The 18,146-nt window shown below is 40.3% G+C and overlaps 2 protein-coding genes across 3 annotated transcripts in view; one reads left to right on the forward strand and one right to left on the reverse strand.

Annotated features, from left to right (window-relative positions):
* Nucleotides 1-18,146, reverse strand: part of LOC128692330 (E3 ubiquitin-protein ligase Siah1) — a 538,875-nt gene that overhangs the window by 195,445 nt on the left and 325,284 nt on the right. The gene's annotated exons all lie outside the window — the stretch shown is intronic.
* Nucleotides 1-18,146, forward strand: part of LOC128692215 (uncharacterized) — a 345,217-nt gene that overhangs the window by 125,117 nt on the left and 201,954 nt on the right. The window contains exon 2 of the mRNA XM_070096361.1: nt 13,665-13,877. Coding sequence (XP_069952462.1) covers nt 13,665-13,877 — 213 coding nt within the window. The remainder of the gene's footprint in view (nt 1-13,664; nt 13,878-18,146) is intronic.

Below are 18,146 nucleotides of genomic sequence, written 5' to 3' on the forward strand. Positions count from 1 at the left end.
ACAGTAGAGAGATGAGGGGTTGGATGACATGACCTACAAGTCTTCCATCACAGTAGAGAGATGAGGGACTGAATAACATGACCTATCAGTCTTCCACCACTAACAATCACTGCTCTACACTAACTAGTCATTTGTGTGTCATCATACCAGAACACTTCATTATACACGAGCAAGTTGCAATTCACTGTATATACATAAGTAGTTTTATCTCATTGTATATACAGTGACAAATATGATTGATATCAAGTTTAGAGGTAAAAAAAATACGTAACATTTGCAGCCATGATGACTCGCAGTTAATTAGCGCTGAAGTTAAAATACAATGAATTTTATGAATGAAATACCTGTTCAATACCTTTCTACTTTTGTTTCTAAAAAATAGATATTTCCGGCAATAAAGATAAACTGTTGCCCTTGTCTTATCTTGCTATCGGTATTGTGAGTCATTTGATAGTTAATAAATTGTGTTGTACATTTTAACAAATAATCTCACAGTAGATCGGCAGGTTATCTGTTGTTTGTCGTCTTCCCATATATTATCCACAGCACCATTATTTATACCAGTCTCCCAAGGTCATCCGTTGTTTGACATCCATCTATATATCATCCCCAGCACCATTATTTATACCAGTCTCCCAAGGTCATCCGTTGTTTGACATCCATCTATATATCATCCCCAGCACCATTATTTATACCAGTCTCCCAAGGTCATCCGTTGTTTGACATCCATCTATATATCATCCCCAGCACCATTATTTATACCAGTCTCCCAAGGTCATCCGTTGTTTGACATCCATCTATATATCATCCACAGCACCATTATTTATACCAGTCTCCCAAGGTCATCCGTTGTTTGACATCCATCTATATATCATCCACAGCACCATTATTTATACCAGTCTCCCAAGGTCATCCGTTGTTTGACATCCATCTATATATCATCCACAGCACCATTATTTATACCAGTCTCCCAAGGTCATCCGTTGTTTGACATCCATCTATATATCATCCCCAGCACCATTATTTATACCAGTCTCCCAAGGTCATCCGTTGTTTGACATCCATCTATATATCATCCACAGCACCATTATTTATACCAGTCTCCCAATGTCATCCGTTGTTTGACATCCATCTATATATCATCCACAGCACCATTATTTATACCAGTCTCCCAAGGTCATCCGTTGTTTGACATCCATCTATATATCATCCACAGCACCATTATTTATACCAGTCTCCCAAGGTCATCCGTTGTTTGACATCCATCTATATATCATCCACAGCACCATTATTTATACCAGTCTCCCAAGGTCATCCGTTGTTTGACATCCATCTATATATCATCCACAGCACCATTATTTATACCAGTCTCCCAAGGTCATCCGTTGTTTGACATCCATCTATATATCATCCACAGCACCATTATTTATACCAGTCTCCCAAGGTCATCCGTTGTTTGACATCCATCTATATGTCATCCACAGCACCATTATTTATACCAGTCTCCCAAGGTCATCCGTTGTTTGACATCCATCTATATATCATCCACAGCACCATTATTTATACCAGTCTCCCAAGGTCATCCGTTGTTTGACATCCATCTATATATCATCCACAGCACCATTATTTATACCAGTCTCCCAAGGTCATCCGTTGTTTGACATCCATCTATATATCATCCACAGCACCATTATTTATACCAGTCTCCCAAGGTCATCCGTTGTTTGACATCCATCTATATATCATCCACAGCACCATTATTTATACCAGTCTCCCAAGGTCATCCGTTGTTTGACATCCATCTATATATCATCCACAGGACCATCATACATATTAGCATGATCTACCTTGATAATTTACTCTCATCATCCGTCATTATCATCCATTATGTAAGTTCGGATATATTAAACATTATACGTATTTCTTTGATTAAAATAAAGATAATTTGACTAAATTTGAAATTTTTGGCTGGATGATAAACCTCAATTCAATATTTTTGTATTGGTTAAATCAATCATATTTCTTTCTTTCAATAATTTGTATGAAAATATTTTTTTTAATTAAAAAAATTAAATACAGTAGGTTAGAAATTAGTGAGGCCTTATTTGAGTAATTTCATCTACTAATCTACTAAAAAATGGAATTATATAGTGCGATAGTAAGGCCTAGGAAGAGATATGTAGGCCTAACCGCAGCCGACCTGTGAATTTTAGGTCTCACAATGGGTATAAACCCCTCCTGTTCCGTGATTTTTTTTTAACCGCAGTTGTTTGGCCAGATGTTAAACCAAAGAATATGGTTATTACCTGTGGGTGTTTGTGGGAATCATCGCCCCTGTGGCCCGGTGACTCACCAGACTGTCTGGTTGACAGTCAGGTTGGTGATGCATGCAGTACGACACAGGCACCACCACCCGGCTGCTCACCCATTGTTTAAAGGAATTTATCCTTTTGAAAACAAGAGGCTTGTAATGACTCCTAATAATGATGGCAGGGTGCCAAAATATCTTGGAATAATATATGTCGCGCCGAATATGTAAAACTGGTCAATTAGCAAGAACTCATTTAAAATCAAGTCTTTTCTAAAATTTGATCTTAGCTGGAGTAGACTTGGAGAGTGTTTCGGGGGTCATCGCCCCCGCGGCCCGGTCTGTGACCAGGCCTCATAATGGATCAGGGCCTGATCAGCCAGGCTGTAACTGTTGACCGCACGCAACCCGACGTACGAACCACGGCCACGGCTGCCTTGAAGACAGCCAGGGGTCTATTGGTAATCCCCCTTTTGTATGCTGGGAGGCAGTTGAACAGTCTTGGGGCCCCTGACATTTACTGTGTTGTCTCTTATCGTGCTAGTGGCACCCCTACTTTTCATTGCGGGGATGTTGCATCGTCTGCCGAGTCTTCTGCTGTCATAGGGAGTGAGTTTCGTGTGCAAATTTGGTACTAATCCCTATAGGATTTTCCAAGTGTATATAATCATGTATCTCTCCCGCCTGCGTTCTAGGGAGTACAGGTTGAGGAGCTTCAAGCTTTCCCAGTAATTGAGGTGTTTTATCGCAGTTATGCGCGCCATGAAGATTCTCTGGACAGTTTCTAGGTCAGCAATTTCACCTGCCTTGAAAGGTGCTGTTAGTGTGCAGCAATATTCCAGCCTAGATAGAACAAGTGACCTGAAGAGTGTCATCATGGGCTTGGCATCCCTAGTTTTGAAGGTTCTCATTATCCATCCTGTCATTTTTCTAGCAGATGCGATTAATACACTGTTATGGTCTTTGAAGGTGAGATCCTCTGACATTATCACTCCCAGGTCTTTTATATTAGTTTTTTCGCTCTATACGCTCTTATATGTTTAAAGATATATATTTTTTCATTTATGCTAATGTAAAATTAATAATTTTTTCGTTAGGTTCAGAATGATTTTTGCGAAATTACTGCATACACAAATTTTTGCTCGCCTTATTCGGCAAGAAGAGCGTTGCTATTTAAGCCAAAATTGCAAGTTTTACCTATTCGGCACGAGACACACACACACAATCTGTCGTGCTTCACGCTCTTAGAAGGAGTTATTTCAATGAGCCAATTTTATATGAGCTTCCCCTCCCTCCCCAGTATTCTCCATGTATAAATTATGATGGGGTTTTCTTGGGTTGCGTTTTACAAGTATAAACGAACGAATGAACCATGAACAGAGGCCTGGTAAAGAGGGGAGGGGGAACAAGGATAGTGAAAGATGACAATGGGTGAAAGTGTGGAGGACAAGATGGGGTCAATAATATGAGGGACTTGAATTGGTAAAGGAAATGGAATAACTGTATATGCTGCAAATCTGCAGTTTTGCTTGATTTTAAGAGGACTGTTAGTGTACAGCAACACTGCAGCAGTCCAGTCCAGTGTTTTCTTGTTTTGAATGTTTTATCCAATTTATTACTTGTAGCTGTAATAGTAGCCATTGTCCTGCATATTTTTATTCCTGCATATATATTTTTATATGAATGTGTGTGTGTGTGTGTGTGTGTGTGTGTGTGTGTGTGTGTGTGTGTATGTGTGTGTGTTTAAAACGTGTCACGGGAGATAGAAAACATTAGCTCTAAGCCTTTCTTATTTTCGTGATTCGTCAGTAGCTGTGTAATGTTGCAATACTTGTAATATTGTGTGGGGAAAATTCTCACAGAGGTAAGGTAGGAAATCCGACACTGCCCCGTCCCGCAAGAGAGAGAGAGAGAGAGAGAGAGAGAGAGAGAGAGAGAGAGAGAGAGAGAGAGAGAGAGAGAGAGAGAGAGAGAGAGAGAGAGAGAGAGAGGCAGGCAGACAGACAGACAGACCTGGCGCCACCCCCACATCATGTTCTTTCATTCCCCATGTGGGCTTTAGGAACGAAAACCCACATAAAACAAAACCAAGCAAGGACGAATGTCTACATATCCAGAGGTCCTCTTCAGCAGACAGAGGAATGCGTAACGAGACTGGGTATTTACTGGGGTAGGAAAAGTGGGTGGTTCCTTGTTTGTTGAGGAAGTTTCTTGGATCCTCAGCGTGCTTAATGATGATAGACAAAATGTTCACTGACAGGTGACTGATAAACACCACGTAATGATAATTTTACTGGTCCCTGCAACACTGACGAGCGACTTCCTCACAGATTTATGATATCGTCTAAGCGGGAACAACATACGTTGTGAAGAGACAAAAGAACATTGGTGCGGAGTAGCAGAAGCCACACAAGTTACTGAGAAAGATTTTAAAATACTCACAAATACAGAATAAATCAAAACGTTATGCCAACATGAAAAAATACCAGTGAAACTATGAAATAAAGCCTGATCGCTTTCGTGTGTTTACACACATTTTTCTATTCCTCTGAAGATGTACGTGTAAGCATGTGAAAGCGCTCAGGTTTTATTTCCTATTTTCACTGGTAATTTTTTAATATTTGTAATCACGCGTTTTATGGTGATTTTTTCCATTATATCAACATGTAAGAGTCAGTAGAAGAGCATCTCACGGGCGGCGTCTTTGACAACTTTCACTGATAAAATATAATGTTAAACATACTATATTAACAATTATTGTTCATTAAAGTCTGATTATTATAATAGGGAAGCGCTAAACCTGTAGGATTATACAGCGCCTGGGAGGGAGATGGAAGGTATTCAGGCTTAATTCAGGGAACTGGAGCACAGATCCAATAACCTAGATCAAAAGCCCCTCACCTCATTAATACCTGAACTTCATTTTAGTTATAGGCTGAGTTTAACGTGTTCGACGCCATTATTCAACGACAGATCATGTTTTGTGATTAATATAATACCGAGTGTATCTTGTAATGTGATGGGTTCCACTATTTGTTGTTTTATAGCAAATTTCTAAAAGTCTTCTGATAGTTCGTTGATCCTTTGCTTCATCTGAACTACCTCCTGGGACGTCTCTGCGTTATGTAACACGGCGATGCCTCTCAGATCGCGCAGCGACCAAAATGCGTATGTGATTATACTTGTTTTACCTCAGAGAACTCTGTCCTTGATATTGGAAGCATTATATTTGTGATGCTATTTGCATTCATATGCATCTCCATGATCCTTGTGTCTCCCATTTGTGGCTGGTGGTGTGTGTGATTGATGGACATCTGTTCCAATTCTGTGATCCTGTGGGACTGGGGGTCGGGGAGGAGTACTGGGGAGGAGATCCTGCCGGGAAGGGTAGGCTTTATTGTTACATCTAAGGACTGAATGATTGATTTGCTTGTGTCTTCTACAGGGAATGTTATTATTGTCAGAGGTAGCAAACAGCAATTTTTATTGAAAATAGTTAATCAGTATTGTGCTGCCACCCTACTCTAGTTTTACTTTCTGTGGTAGCAGCTAAAGCTATGTTTTTCCCGTCAGGTTCCTGCATACAAGATGGGTTTCGTACATCAGGTAATGAACTCTGGCATTAATGGTATAGTGTGTTTACAAGTTGATGAGCAAGACACTTGTACAACACCTGGGTGTCTTACCCACTCAATGTTTCGTCTTTTCCAGTCTGATATACAGGTCAACTTTATACTGGAGACAATGGAAGAACTGAAGAGGTAATTTAAGGTGTTCAGTTCCTTAAGGCTTGATAGAAGGTGTACCATCCCTTAACCTTGACAGAAAGTGTCAGTCTCTTAGCCTCGACCGAAGGTGCTCAGCTCCTTAACCTTGTTATATCTATAGCAGAAACATGAAGACAGAAAATGATATCTTTATTTCTACAAGTACATGTACAGTCCTAGCTGACACCAATGACATTCTACTATATAGAAAACCCCGTTTTATGCAGAACATTTCGGGCAAATTAGTTTTTGTCCCAGGATGCGACCCACACCAGTCGACTAACACCCAGGTACCTATTTTACTGATGGGTGAACATGGACAGCAGGTGTCTTAAATAAACACATCCTAATGTTCCTGCCGTACCGGGGAATTGAACCTCGGACCTCAGTGTGTGAGCTCATTGCTCTAGCAGTCGAGCTACTGGTACCTTATACCTTTTATTTCCAAGTAATAGCATACATATACCTGTTCAAACTCTCAACACTGGAATATCATACTTAGTGAAAGATGTGAGATAGTTCTTGGCTTTTAAGGTGCCAGTTTAATAATTTTACTGACCAAATTACGATATTGGCTTCTGTGCGTAAACTTAAGAATGCTTCTTTATATCGGCTGCAAACTTGATATGCTGGTATGTCTTGCATAAAGCAACATCCGAATTTGTATTTGCCTCTAAAGGTACAAAGTTTCGAGTTTCATTAATAAGGAGCAATAAGAAATTGGGATATCAAGCCAAAAAAAAAAAAAGCTGAATGTTGTTATTATTATAATGAATACTTAGCGCTAAAACTACTGGGGTCATACAGCAGGTGAATGTAATGCCGGCTTAATTCTGATTTTTTAAATATTTATTATAATCCAGGGGGAGTGTTAAACCCGTAGGATTTTGCAGCGCCTGTGGGGGGGGGGGATGTGGAAGGTATTCAGGCTTAATTCAGGGAACTGGAGCACAGATCCAATTCCCTAGATCAAGAGCCCCTCACCAGCCTCAAGGAACCTTCCTTGACGGTTTTTTTTTAATTCTCTTAAAAATTAGTATTTCCGAAACTTCTTATATTTCTAAACATTAAGGTTATTCAGTCTTATTTTTAAATATATTTGAAGTGGTATGCTGTAGCATCTTCTTGCATTAGAAAACAACTATTGTGAGGGTCATATATACCAGTCTGTTGGTTTTCTTTGACATAAAAGCCAGAGTAAATTCCCTGGAATATCATTGTGGAAATTACAAATCTATCAGTTTTTTTTTTTTTGGGGGGGGGGGAGACGTCGTGACATACCAGACATTGTATGAATCAGTTTATTTACGTTGTCGCTGGTCCTTGAACTATGAAACGTGTTGATTTACAGCTCCTGAACCTCTTAGAGTTCAGGAGCTGTAAATTTGTAGCTCCTGTGTCTCTTAATCTACAACTCCTGGGCTACTGTGGGGGTTGATAACCAGCTTCTGTCTCTCCTGGGAGGGTTCTGCCATAGGTCTCTCGAGACTGAGCTGAGTTGCAGCTCCTGTGCCTCTTCAGGGTTTTGAGACACAGGTACTATGTTTCTCGAGTGTGTTGAGACAAGGGTGTCTAGGGTTGTAGTAGACGGAGGATACTTCTCATGAATCGTTCATCGATCAAGATTATGTATACTTGGAGGTATACCTGGGTGTTTCGGGGGTCAACGCCCCCGCAGCCTGGTTCATGACCAGGCCAGTGTTAATCTGTGTAGTGCATTTGTATAGTGTATGTATGTAGTGCATTTGCTTAATATACCTATGTAGTGTATTTGTGTAAAATATTGTTTTTTCTCTGTTATTTTAGAGACTAAACCCTTGTCGTATTTGCCGAAAAAAATAGCAATTTTTACACATATTCAAGTGTTTGATGGAGAGTTGTTGTTCACCTCTCGCTGGCTTCAGGAATACAGTTCCCGTGTGGCGAGGTTAAATTTCCTTAGTGACGCATCAGTTAAGATACTGCTAATGTGGCCCTCAAGCCGACATTGCCACCACCACTACTAAGTACTGTTATTCCAGCTGTGATTCAAAAAAAGTGCAGCAGATTCTGTCGCACTTCCCTTCTCTCGTCATTCATAACTGCAAGTTGATGTCATAGATTCAACCTTCACTGCGTTTAATGAACCTTAAATTAAAAATGTTACATAGTGCATATCTAAGTTAATTTACGGACGCATGTTCACCTGGTATGCAACTCCAGTGACGTGTTTCTTACTTTTTATATCCCTTCATTTCGTTTTCGTCACTGGTGTGTAGCCTCGGTTCTCCCAGACTGTATATATAGTAACCAGTATTTTTTTTCCACTTCCATGTTTTTTTTTTACACTTGCTGTGTTTGAAGTCTAATCACTACTTGTCGGACCAGTTTTACGATGTCTAGGTATTCCTGTAGTCTTGCCTGTCCTCCCTCTTGTTTTTCCTCTTTAATTTTATATTATCCGCAACACCAAGGTATTTTGGTACAAAGGACATCTTCTGCAACTCTGTTGTTAACCTCTAGTCCAGCTTCAGGTCACGACCTACCAACGCTAGTGGTCGCCCCCCCCCCTCCCACCTGAGACGATGCCTTTAACTGCTGCACCTCTCCTTTAGCTCCGGCATGTGTCCATCATCCTGCCTCTGCTTCAGTTTCATCAAGACTAAGACTGAACACCTCAAAATTACCTCTCCAGTTCTTCCACTGTCACCAGTAACTAAGCTGTTTTTGCATTAGTTGGAAAAAGCCGTGCGCAGGCGAAGTCTCTCGCCGATAAAGATATTTGGGTGCTACACAAGTGTCATATTCATTAATTTGTCGGCACTGTGTACTATTAATATAATAAGTGATGCCTTCGATACTATCTCCTTAGATATCATTATCTTCTTTACGTTCCTGAGGAAGCACTAAACCCTTAGAAGTCATGCAAGTCCTAGGTAATGGGAAGCAGGTTTGATCAGAGGAAGGGTAGCGTAGTTTCCTTTCTTCGACTCAAGAGTTCGTCATTAGTTTCTAGGTGACTCCTTCACTGAAGGGCTGTTAGAGGTGCGATTTACGTACAGTAAGAACACCAGCTGTCCCTGGACACTACTCCAGAGGCTCGACCATCAAATATATAATTAGGCGAGTACAATTAGACAGAGTCTGTCTGGTGCCTAGCGGATGGAGGATCCAACCTGACAAGAGAATCCAGCCTCACAAAGAATCCAACTTCCACCATTCCTTGCGTTAAATGAGCCATCCACACGGTCCACACTTCATATCTGAGAGCACCACGATCTCCTCCTCTTCGGGTATTTGTTGATTCAGCAAAGTGCCTTTCCCGTTATCTCTACCAGCTCTTCCAGTTTTTTTTTTGGTGGTTTAGTTTTTGTGAGGAAGAGTATCAAATGTCTTGTTACAGCCCAATAATACGCAGTCCACCCAACGCTCTCTTCCTTCACTAATCCGTTTCCCTAAGTTTGAGACTCCATTTGCCTCACACTATACTATGTTAGCTTTGAGTTATTAATAACGTTTAGCCCCAAAACTTTACTCACAATTTTATACAATTATTGAGGAGTTAAAGTATATCGTAGTGTGCAAGTGGTACAAATACACAATGTAAGAACTTTGCTAGTGGTACAATTCTTGGTAATAGATACCGAAAAATTGTTTTTAAAAACACGTGGAAGATTGAGACACTTATGCAGCATATGGGAATCTTTATTCAGGAAACGTTTCGCCACACAGTGGCTTCATCAGTCCAATACAAAGAGGAAGGCGTAAGGAGAGGAGGAGAATGAGGTAATCAGTCCCTCAACCTGGAGTCGATGTGTTCAGTCCATCAATCTTGTAGAATGTACCGTACATTCTACAAGATTGATGGACTGAACACATCGACTCCAGGTTGAGGGACTGATTACCTCATTCTCCTCCTCTCCTTACGCCTTCCTCTTTGTATTGGACTGATGAAGCCACTGTGTGGCGAAACGTTTCCTGAATAAAGATTCCCATATGCTGCATAAGTGTCTCAATCTTCAACTTGTCGGTTTTTCAAACCATTCATCACAAAAACACGTGAACAAACATTAGGACATTTATTAGACAACGTTTCAGTCATGGAACCTTGATCACTTCTGATCAAGGTCCCAGGACCGAAACGTTTTCTAATATGTCCTAGTGTTTGCTCTCGTGTCTTTTTAAACCTCTGTTTGTACTTCATCAAACGTTTGATAAAGCCTCGTGTAGGCAAAGCGTTGTACTAGTAAAGGTTTATTTTTGCTTCATGCGTCTTTCTACTAAAATTATTAAACCTAAGATAATAAAATGTCATGTTGGCCTCCATAAACCCACAGTAACTGTAAAACAGAGTTGGCCCATTAAAAAGACATTCACTAGTGACTCTACCATTTATCTCCCTTCTTACCAATGAGACACACGTCTATTATTAATTTTCATTAGATCTTAAAAATGTAATCTTGACAAGGCAACCACTGCATGTTATTTATTTTTTTACACTAACACATTCAAATACACATTCATAATCTATATACCAATACCTAAAATCATCACAGCCTAATGGTACAGCCTAGTTTTTCGCGCCCTGCCTTTAAAGATTCAACAGAGATCCATCTTAAACTTTTTTACCCTTTCTATAGCAATAGTTCTTATATTTACTGGCACCAGGTTAAGATGCTTTTTCCTCAGTGATCGACAATTCTGTAGCGGTGTACAGCGATCTGTACCTTCTGCTGGACATATCTTTTCTGTTTTACCAAATCTCTTACTGCAGTAAGGTGTTATATTTTGTTTGCGGATTAGGAGTCCGTTCCCCAGGTATTTTCCGTGTGTTAATTTTAAGATCCCCTGACGTTGGATCACCTTAATACGGAGGCTTGTTTGAGCAGTTTGTACACAGGATATAGGGACCTCTCGTCTCTGGGACATGCACCGTCCTACCAATGGGTACTTGTCTGATGAAGAAACCCTCATATTTTTTATATTGTTTGTTCCTAAGTGGTGGTGATATTTACTACGTCTAAATCTGCCGTGAGGTGCGGCCAATAATTTGGAACGAATTATAGAACATGCCTTGTGGTGTTTCAATAATTATATTTTTGATTGCCACAACTTGCTGCTTTTGTAAATAGCTGTTTATGACTTCAACAAACTGGTAATGATAGTACGAATTATTTAGAAGAAAGTACATAATGAACGGTTGTAAAGCTTTGTAAATCAAAAAGAACAAAGTATTGATGGAGTTACATCTGTTGCCTTAAAGGCGGTTGTTGAAGTTTCACTGTTCTTTGTCTGTGAGCAGGCAAACACTTTTATATATTTTCAAGATCGAATATCAATCTAACCATGAAAGGAGTTGTAAACACGGAGTAATATTGTTGGCGAAGGACTGCAGGTGCTGTGACTGGCATGATCATCAGTGTGGCGTCCCATTTACAATGTTTGTGATCTCGGAATTTTTTGCTACGTAATTATCGCTTTGAAAATCTTTTTCATGATTTTTCTCTGCCATGATCTGTCGAGGTTATACTCCTAACATATTTATGTTAACGTAGTCTTAACGTAAAGTGCAAAGACTGAGTGATTCTCCTCAAAATCAATGCCACTGCACAAACGTGCAGAGGCATTGATTTTTGCCAAAAATCCTAGTCATAAAAGTTTTACGCTGTGATACTGTGAAGCTGTGTCACTATGAAGCCGGTATCACTATGAAGCCGGTATCACTATGAAGCCGGTGTCACTATGATAGTTCCCTCTAACTCTGAGGTGATCTCAAGCTCTCTACTGACACCACTAATTTATATTACTTGTCATATAAATTGTGTACGTCTTCCGAATATTTCATTATTTCCTAGTGAAGAGGAAAATTATTTCAGTATGTAACTTAAAATTAAGCAGTGCTGGGTCCAGTACTTCATAGTGTCCACGATGGCCGACCCTGCCTGTTAACCCTGCCACCCCAGCAGTCAAGCGTCTTACTAGACATGTTGCCAGGCTTGCATGTCTATTGCCTCACACACACACACACACACAATATATATATATATATATATATATATATATATATATATATATATATATATATATATATATATATATATATATATATATATATAATGTCGTGCCGAATATGTAACACTGGTCAATTAGCAAGAACTTATTTAAAATTAAGTCCTTTCTGAAATTTTCTCTTATACGTTTAAAGATATATTTTTTTCATTAATGTTAATGCAAAAAAATTTAATTTTGCACTAAAAGAATCTTAGAAAACTTACCTAACCTTATTATAACAAGAGCAATTTATTTTAGCCTAACCCAACTAAATATATTTTAGATTTGTTTACAGTAATTTAATACTAAACAAACACAGTGAAATATATTTTTTTCGTTAGGTTCAGAATGATTTTGGCAAAATTATTGCATACATAAATTTTCACTTGTCCTATATGGCAAGATGAGCGTTGCTATTTAAGCCAAGATCGCAAGTTCTGCCTATTCGGCACGACATATATATATATATATATATATATATATATATATATATATATATGTGGGGAAGTGGAACAGAATTCTTCCTCCGTAAGCCATGCGTGTTGTAAGAGGCGACTAAAATGCCGGGAGCAAGGGGCTAGTAACCCCTTCTCCTGTATATATTACTAAATGTAAAAGGAGAAACTTTCGTTTTTCCTTTTGGGCCACCCCGCCTCGGTGGGATACAGCCAGTGTGTTGAAAGAAAGAAAGAAAGAAAATATATATATATATTATATATATATTCCCCCCCCCTCCCCGACCAGGATGGCCACACTTGAGACGCTGGAACATGAAAATGGCTGCCCTTGGCTTAGTGGTGTCACTGAGCCTGGAACCCAGTTTCGATTTAGGAAGTCTGTTACACATTTTCCCAATGGTCCCAGGATCTCCGATCCTAGTGCAACAAATTGGTACTGATAATTTAAGTCCCTGTATTTGCTAAGTTTGTATTCTTCCCAGTGATCGGCAGATCCTCCCTGTTGCCGATTGCTTTGACGGATACAGGCGTCAGCCAGGGTCGGCACACAAGTATAGTCCCGTGGTAAGAGTTTGCCGTTCTTCCAGGGATAGACGAGACATTTGTCGGTTTTCTAAATCATATATCCACTTCCAGGGATAGTGTGTGATCCCTTCATGACTGTTAGCTGGATTACGAGGAGTGCTGGGTACTGCTAGGAATTGGGACCGTCTCAGCTGGGCACCCTGCCAAAGCGAGGCTCCTCTTAATGATGCTGGCTATGACTTGTGCAGGTCATTAAAATTTGCATTATTGCATCGTGCACTGGACTATTTATAGATTTCTCTAACTCACAGTTAAATGTGGGTATATGGTATGTGTGCGTCAGTGTAAAATTTTTCATCGCACAGTGCGCTGAATAAACTTTTTTGGTCTAATTGCTCTGAAACTTTTAAAAAATTCTTTCCCACGCAATGTACTCCACTTCGTACCAAGTATTATTTTTCCCAGTGTTCCACCACGTACTAGGTATTATTATTCCCAGGAAGTGCTCCACCACGTACTATTATTCTTCCCGCAGAGTGTTCCGTAATGTATTAACAAATATTATTCTTCCCACAGGGGACAGTTCGCTGTGGTGTACCACTGTCAACACAGAATCACGGGGGAAGAGTTTGCAGCCAAGTTCTCCTCCAGATGGCGTCTTGGTTCAGACTGCACTACGGACATCCTTCACGAGGTTGCCGTGTGTGCTATGTTGAGGCCGGCCCAGCGCACCATTCAGCTGCAAGATGTCTTCAGCACTGAGAGAGAACTGGTGCTGGTCATGGAGTAGTGAGTACCATCTGTTAACAGTAGTAGTTTTAAAATCTGGTGTTAATAGTTGTAGTGCTGGTTAGACTAGTGTACCATTCAATTAAAAGATGTGTTCAGTACCAAGCGATAACTGGTGTTGGTCATGAGTATTGAGTACTATTTGTTACTGGTAGTAATAGTCGTAAAGACTGGTGCTAGTAGATGTTGTAGTGCCCTATATATATTCATAAATATATTTATGCAATTATCTATTTCACGAACGCTTCGCTAAACTGCAAAAAGAAAAGAAATGAAACGAAATGCCTGACGATCAAGGTTGCTGCAATTTTTATTCCCGAGATCTTTGGCTGAGTACTGCAAATTATGGAGACTTGAAAAATAAAAATAAAAAAGTACTGGAACAATAAAAATAATACTCCTTCCCCCCGCTCGTATGTATATTGGCTCCCTTTCCTTCGCGCTTATGTGTGATTAGTTAATGGTCCAAGTCTGATCGAAACGTCGTTAAAGATTCCATTCTCCTATGTGCGGAATATTTGTGTATGGTGACTTACTTACTCCGGGAAAATATTAAGAAAAGTATCAAACTGAACTGACTATTCAATGGAAGATGTCAGTCGAACATCATCTTCCTGATCGAAAGTATGAAAAAAAACTGAGGAAAAATATTAATGGAAAAATTAAATTATTTAATTAGCTATCATAAAGGCCACTGTTGGTTCAAACTCTTCAGACAGGAGACTTTTCTCCAGGATGTCTTCTTAAGATGTTATGAAGATATGTACTGTAGGCAGTGGTAGTGGGATATTAAGTAGATGGATTAGTTCCTGTTACTTCTGGTTTGCAGTGTCTCACTTCAGATAGCGAAGGAGAGATTAGAAATCGATATGTCCCACTAAGTCCCGTTGCCTGGGATCTCGCTCCAAAATATCGATTGTCTACTGTGGAAGACCACGCCAGCAGCGGAGCTGGCAGTGAAAAAAAAATACTGGCTACAAGATGGTTATTAAGTATAACAGTGAAGAAAGACAAAGGGTGGTAATTTTATTTCAGTGTCATTACTGGTAACCAGGTTAAATACAGAAAAATGAAACACTATTCCCGGCAGATAACCTTACCTGATCAGGAGAAGAGTGGAGGTGAAATGATTTCTCAAACTCTCACCCGAACCAGGTAAGTTTAATTCTACCAGCAGTAGAAACTAAAACTCACACCCGAAGAAATCTGAACTTTTTCAGCGGCCCGTTAGATGGCAGTGCGGGCGGCGACATTCAGTCCCTCGGAATCTGAAATAATCATTAGCCCAATTTACCGACTTTTTCCTCACAAAGATAGAGATACAAAGCGTCAATGATACTTTTTACAGAGGGATTGTAGCATCCTTAGTTTGTCTCTCTCAGTGTTGTATGGCCCTTAGCTTGTCTCTCTCAGTGTTGTAGCAAAGGCAAGCGTTTTTAACCAGTAGCCTGTCATGACTGTTGTACTGTAGAGAGGGAGAGAGAGTGAGAAGAAAGTAATCTCGAGTACCGGTGTGTGAGATGCTGCTTCGTTTGTACCTTGGTGAAAGAACTAAAACTTTACAGATACTAAGCCAGAGTTACTACCGGATAAACTGAGTACGACGTGACATATCCTGAAAAATAACCCTCGAAGAGCCGTGTTCTTTGTCTGAGTAGCAGAGGAGTCAGCATGTGACCTCGACGTACTCACACGCAAATATATTACCATTCTTAGATGTTGTACTAAGGAAGGGTTCACTGATGCTAGCCTCCGCCCACCCAAGGTGACCTTCCTAAGTGCTCCGTCACTCGTCTCCAGTCTCCTGCGCAAGTGCTTGTCATTATAGGCTGTCTTACATTAATACATGCATGCGCATGCACGCCCACGTACATATACACCCACATGCACACCCGCTTACTGTACATGCACATATGCCCCTCCATAAGCACAGAAAAGTAAAGAAGAGAAATCTATGAATGACTACATGGCATAATAAACGATAGATAGACTCGAAGATGTTGGCCAATACTGGGAAATAAGGTAGAGTCGAACTTTCGCAAAATTCACAGCCACAAAGAGCAGCGTAGTGCAAAGTTTAGTGCACAACAGAAGTCACACATGACAGGTCAACAGCAAAATAAAGAAGAGGACCACTTCCTAGTATGGTTGCGATAGCAAATCGAGTCTTGTGTGCCTTGTGCACACAAAGAAGGTCCAGGCTTTCATAACGATGATGTCACATACCTGAGCCAGGAGCGGGGAGAAGCCTGGAAGACGAGGTAAGTGGGACCAGCAGGAAGACATTAAAGTGAAATAATGGTGAGCAACGCGCGCATGAGGTGTATAAAAGAAAGAGGGAAATATGAGGGGAATGGGAGCTGAAAGAAATTAAAACTGATAGTGGCTGCACTAAGGATTAAATGAAAGACAAACTGTAAAGAAAGAGAGAAAAGGTAAGAAAGTTTGAAAATAGAGACTGAAGAGAAGAAGACAATAAGTGTGGCAGATGAACAAGTCAAAGCAAATAGTGAATCTGGCTTATTGTTGTAATGGACCATTATGACAGGAAAATTAGATAAAATGGATCCTGATAACTATCTAAACAAGAGAAATAATGCCAATGATAGTATTATTCAAATCACTTGTCCCGTCACGTCTGGAATATTGTCCTGTGTTCAAGGTAGGAGAGGTATCTCAGATTGAAAATGTACAGATACCGAATGTTCACTGCCCACATAGTAAAACATTTAAACTACTGAGAGCACATCACAGTACTTGAATGTACTCTCTGGAAAAGACACACCTGATAATACGAAATGTACATGGAAGATATAGGAGGGCCAAGACCCAAATGAACACACTAATTACCTCACTGGAGGCGAGATATATGGAAGTATATAATAAATCCAGTGAAAAGCAGAGGATCAATAGCCGCAATAAGAGAACACCGTGTCAACATACCTGAGGTCTAGACTCTTCAACCTACTACAACAGATATCAAAATTGCCTGAATAAATTTAAATTTTCCAAGAGTAAACTGGGTCAATACTTCTAAAGTGCCCAGTCAACCAAACTGTGATGGTTATGAGGACCAGAAAGCTGCTAACAGCCACGGTTCAGGAGAAAGTTGAGGGACATACATGTTTCATTTACCTCTTGTCTTCCTATCATTTTTATTGGTTATATTTAATTTTACTTAGTCAAATGGGACTTCCTCACAGTTAGCGACAGCTTGTGGTTCTGGCTATCCATCAACTAGGGTAGACTCTCAGGAAAGCTGCGAACTACCGCCCCATCTCTCTGTTGAGTTGAATCTGCAAGTTATGGAAAGTATGTTAAATGTTAGTTTGGTCTGGTACTTGGAAACGAAAGACTGTCTCTTTGGTGCAGTTTGGTTTCTGCAAGTTCCTGTCGACGACTGACCTCTTGGTTTGGATGACTGGTGACATCAGGAAGATTTCACCAGATGCCTTATACTTGGCCGTGTTTTTTACTCTGGAGAAAGATTGGCAGAATGTGGATGTTTGGCGTCCTTCGCCATCTCCAGACTCTAGGACAATGGGGACAATTGTTCTGTTTTCTCCAATAGTTTCTGGCAAACAAGTTGTTCAAGGTGAAGGTTAGATCGTGCTGCTCCGAGTTTTCCCTTGAAGAGGGGTCCGACATGGCAGCATCTAAGCATCACGTGTTTCATGGTGTGGATCGTGTTGTTCCTAACGGAATCAACGCCGCCTTGTATGCGAATCATCAGGAGAAGATGCTCGGCATCTACTCCTGAGGTGGTGTGTCTGGTGTCAGGTGGTATTGGACATCTCACTGTAGCCTGCTTTTAAGAGTTACCAATTTTCTATCATAAGTTGGTTGATGTTTATTTTACCTGGTCCTGGGTTAGAGAATTTGCTCTCCACTGTGTGTTTACCCCTATGACTAGCATGTGACATTTTTGTGAGGGATGTATGTGCCTGACGTGTGCTTCTCATTCAAATATTCAGAATCGTTGCTTTGCGGGTTCTAAACATTCTTATGGTTCTCTTTCTCCGTTCTTGGGGAGAGGTACATTGACACATACTTCCCTGAATGTGAGCTTGTGCTTTTTCCAGGCTGGAGTAGGGCTGCCAGATCTATTTCTAGGCCAGTTCTTCCCTAATGCGCTTGTTAAATCCTGTCCGTTATTAAGTGATACGGTTTTGCATGGGTGTACTCAGTTCTTTTCTTGAGCGCCTCTGTGTTGAGTCTGATGAGCTTTCGTTGGATTTCCACCACAGGCAGCTAGGCCTACACTAATTT

Source organism: Cherax quadricarinatus, chromosome 53, assembly GCF_038502225.1.
Source record: "Cherax quadricarinatus isolate ZL_2023a chromosome 53, ASM3850222v1, whole genome shotgun sequence".
Taxonomy (NCBI): Eukaryota; Metazoa; Arthropoda; class Malacostraca; order Decapoda; family Parastacidae; genus Cherax; species Cherax quadricarinatus.